Consider the following 4,207-nt stretch of genomic DNA (forward strand, 5'->3'; position numbering starts at 1 on the left):
AGGGTTGAAGTATGGAAAGAGTTTCTCACTGAAGCAGCAGCCAGTAAAGGAGTAGATAAGAACTGCAGCATCTACGTCATAAAAGGAGACCAGACCCTCCTCATAATCCACAAACACCCCCACCTTCTGAGGCCGAGACTTCAGAGAGAGACGGACTGGAGGATCAGTCAGAGCTTTGTACTTAATTCTTCTCCTCAACCATATAGTCCAGTAACCCTCATCAGGGCTCAGTGGGATGTCTTGTTTCCTGTTGATTGACTCTCTGGCCACTCCTAGATCCCATTCAGTCTTTCCATTAACCTGAACCTCAAAGTAAAATCTGCCTGAAGAGAAACTCTGCTTTCCTAAAACACAGGGGTTGAGAGAAAATCTCTCTGGGTTGTTTGGGAGATTCTTCTGTATATCACCGGGATTCAATTGTTTCCCATCATCAGACAGGATGAGTGTACACTGAAATAAATCATAGACCCATTTAGTTATGTCAACTTGCTTCTTCTTTTTAACTCAAATAGCTGTGACAAGTTTTGGATTTGGAACTCAACTGTATGAGTTTTAGAATGTTAAACTTGCATTAATTCATTGTGTTGACTATTTGACACTTTTGTCGTGTTGATTAAACTTACGTATGTAAGTTATCAGTTGAAAAAAAATGCGAGAGTATGAGGATTGCCTAGGTGCTGCGTCTTTTGAGTTTGAGAAAAACATATACATAATCAACTAATTATTAGGGTTTAGCAAGTACTTGGTTGAAACGAGTATCCGGTACAGATACTTTTTATGAGTATCATCAGAGTAAAATGTGTCAATATCTGTTTTGTTATAAACTATAAATATATGAATCTTTTTTAAAAAAAATCAATTACTATTCTCTGAAGCTCAATTCTGAGGCTGTTCAGTAAATGGTTTTCTAATAAATATAGCAAGTTCTGATAGAAATTTCAGGCTTAAATAACTTCCAGTTAATACCGCCTACTTATAGATTAAGCCCCGCCCATTCTGAGCACAGATACAGAAGATTTGGTGTTCTTGCTCACCCCTGCTAATTATACACTGCAGATAAGTCATATATTCAAATTCCAACTAAAATATAGACACTTCTGTGGTAAACAAGACTAGTGCCACCGGTGGAAAGGGTTCCAGACAACGGCCTTAAGGCCCTTTCAGAAAGGAGGTGACATCTGCTGCTATTTTGAACTTTGGCGTGCACAGGCACACCAGCAAACTTCCCTGCCCCGTCACAAGTCATTGAAGATAATAGCACAGTGGTGCTGTTGTTGTGGTCTGTCTTGTACACTGAAACTAATTTGGAATTTAAATCCCTTAACTTGAAATGGAAAGTAGTGTTAAGTTAGAATAACTCACACTTGTTCATTTAAATAACATTGGGACAACTAAAACACTGTAATTATATCCACTTTATGAACTTAAATTTATGAGTTGGAACAAAGGCAATCTTCAAGTTGAGTTATCTGAACTTAAAAATGTGAGTTGAAAGGGTGTAGAATTGTATGTTTGTTAGACAAGTGAAAGCAAGTTTCCTTGAATGGACAATGTAATATAGATAGTTGTTTTAACTCACAGTATTAAGTTCAATCAATAAATTATCATTAATTAAACAAATTGTATAACGTAACATCATGAGTTGAAACAAAGCTTTTCTTAAAGTTGAATTTACTCACATTTTTAAGGCAGCAATTGAACTTAAGTTTTTAAGTTAAACCACCTAGATAATTTTTACAGTGTAGGATGTGCTGTATCAGGATCAAGAGTCACATTTATGGCATACTGCTGGACACTCTGGAGAAGATGGAGGTGGTCTTCAGAGCGTGAGAGCTGCTCCATCTCAGTCCTTCTCTTGATCAGCTCAGAGATTTCCTGTTCCAGCTCTTTGATGAAGCCTTCAGCCTGTTGCTCTGCTGTTCTCTGCTTCTCTTCGATGGTGTCGATGAGCTCCTTCAGGCCTCTCTCAACAGACTCCTTCAGAGAAGTGAAGACCTGAACACCTTCTGCTTTCTCTCTGTCTGCATCTTCCTCACTGAGGCCAACCGACTGTTTGATCTCCTGAATCTTGAGTCGTCTCTTCTGGATCATCTGCTGAATTTCAGCCTCTGTCTTCCCCAGCTCGGCCTTCTTTCCTTCATATCCTTCCTTCATTGGAACAACATCGTGCATCTTGTGGTCTGAAACAGTGCAGAGCATGCAGACACATGTCTGGTCGGTCTTACAGAACAGCTCCAGAGGTTTATCGTGCTTCGTACACATCCTGGCTTCCAGGTTCTCCACAGGGTCGATCAGCTGATGTTTTTTCAGGCCTGAAGCTGTCAGATGAGGCTCCAGGTGAGTCTCACAGTAGGAGACCAGACACACCAGGCAGGACTTCAGGGCCTTCAGTTTGGTTCCAGTGCAGACGTCACAGGGAACTTCTCCTGGATTGGACACTTGTTGATCCGAGCTGCTGCTCTTGCTGCTGCTGCTGTTGCTGCTGCAGGCTTCCTGCTGAGCTGATTGTCTGAACTGAGCAGCCATCTCAGAGATGAAAGTGTTGACCCGCAACTTCGGTCTTGTGTTGAAAACCTCATTACACATCGGACACTGCCACCTGTCATTAGTATCCCAGTGTTCAGTGATGCAGTTTTTACAGAAGTTGTGTCCACATGATGTGCTGACAGGATCAGTGAACACATCTAGACAGATGGAGCACAGGAACTGATCTTCAGACAGCAGATGGTTCGCAGCAGCCATATCTACACACACAGAACAAAATTAAAAGTTTCGACAAATATTTATTTCTTATTGATTTACTCCACATTAGCAGGGTTGATCAGTTAATGTGCAGTATCCTAGCAGATACTGATTGAAGTATGACATGTATTTGTATGTCCCTTTCAAGCTTCCCTTGCTTAGCCCATTAATATTGGCACTGTCATGTCAGAAAGGGCTTTGACCGGAGCATAAGCACACACACCTATGTTACCACCTAAGAAGAATTCTGCCATGGCCCTCCTACAACAATTTGCCGTTGCTGCACAGTCTGCATTGCTCTCACTACTACCTCTCCTTTATAACAGTCTATCTCTGTTATTAGCCTGAATAGACATCTATTCTAGAAATGATAAATGAAAGATTACAATAATCACTAGTTATTTATGCTATCAGCCGCATCCGGCCCATACAAACTGACTCCCCCAGTTTCCTTTTCATTTTTCAAGCTAAAACACTAGGGCTGGGCGGTACAGCCAAAAATGTCATCACGATAAAAAAATAGATCATCCGATATCCTGTGTGTGTGTGTGTGTGTGTGTGTGTGTGTGTGCGGTCCCCGATCATAATTGGCCGATAATGGCTTTAACTAGTTTTGGTCGCTAAAAAGGCCCATCAGATGATGCAATACTCAACGGACAAATTTTCAACGGCAGCTAAAATAAAATGGTTTCACTAGGTGGTCTGAGCAGTTTTCAAAGCTAGCTAGCACCAAAGTCCTTTTCAGACATGAAGCGGTTGATGCGCCCAATTAATCATTTACACTGAGAGTTGAGCAGCAATCAGACGAGGAGCAACAAGCAGGAGCGATCGTGTGATCCTGCTCATCTCACACACACGCCGCCCGCAACCAGAGGCAGAGAGAGACTGGTCCTTCAGTGCGAGTTTCCTGATGCAAAGAGAATGCATTCATTGTCGGTCAATGCAAAAAAAAAACAACCTGGTGTGGTTCTTCGTCTGTATTACTTTCTTCTTTTGCCAATTCGTCTGCAACTGCGGAGCAGACCATCTGCTTCATGTTTATACTGGCACGTGCATGCCCAGTGTACAAGAACCGCCACTAGATGTGTTTTCAGTCGTTTTTGTATATCTCATTCATCTGCTTCACATTAAAAGCCTGCTGGTGGTTCACTGGTGGAAAGCTTTTATTGTGAAACAGCCAGAGGAAATCAAAGGCAACATGGCTGCAGGAAGAGATCAATAAACAGGAATAATATCAGGAAGGTAGAAGTGAAACTAAACTCCAAGTCCCTAAAGTCCTGAGAACGGACTGAGAGGCAGTTTGAAGCAGTTCCAGTGGGCTGCTGTATAGTGGGCCTGTGGACAAACAGCCAGAGTTATATTTTAACCAACGTCACAAGTATGAAATGAAAAGAGTGGAACTTCCTGCCTGAGTAGAGCTGCAGGTTTGTGTTGATGCTGCTTGTTGAAGCTGTAAATGTGATCA

At 41.9% G+C, this 4,207-nt stretch overlaps 2 protein-coding genes across 3 annotated transcripts in view; both read right to left on the bottom strand.

Annotated features, from left to right (window-relative positions):
- The window catches only part of gnao1a (guanine nucleotide binding protein (G protein), alpha activating activity polypeptide O, a), a 121,207-nt gene that overhangs the window by 33,909 nt on the left and 83,091 nt on the right, over positions 1 to 4,207 (bottom strand). The window lies entirely within an intron of this gene.
- Positions 1 to 4,207, bottom strand: part of LOC123961500 (E3 ubiquitin-protein ligase TRIM21-like) — a gene marked incomplete at its 3' end in the record, with an annotated part of 4,329 nt that continues 122 nt past the window's right edge. Inside the window, exons 2-4 of the mRNA XM_046036969.1 lie at positions 2,047 to 2,744; positions 1,745 to 1,977; positions 1 to 448 (exon numbers count right to left, since the gene is read on the bottom strand). Of these exons, the coding sequence (XP_045892925.1) occupies positions 1 to 448; positions 1,745 to 1,977; positions 2,047 to 2,742 (1,377 nt within the window). The remainder of the gene's footprint in view (positions 449 to 1,744; positions 1,978 to 2,046; positions 2,745 to 4,207) is intronic.

This window comes from Micropterus dolomieu, linkage group LG22 (assembly GCF_021292245.1).
Source record: "Micropterus dolomieu isolate WLL.071019.BEF.003 ecotype Adirondacks linkage group LG22, ASM2129224v1, whole genome shotgun sequence".
In the NCBI taxonomy this organism is placed as follows: Eukaryota; Metazoa; Chordata; class Actinopteri; order Centrarchiformes; family Centrarchidae; genus Micropterus; species Micropterus dolomieu.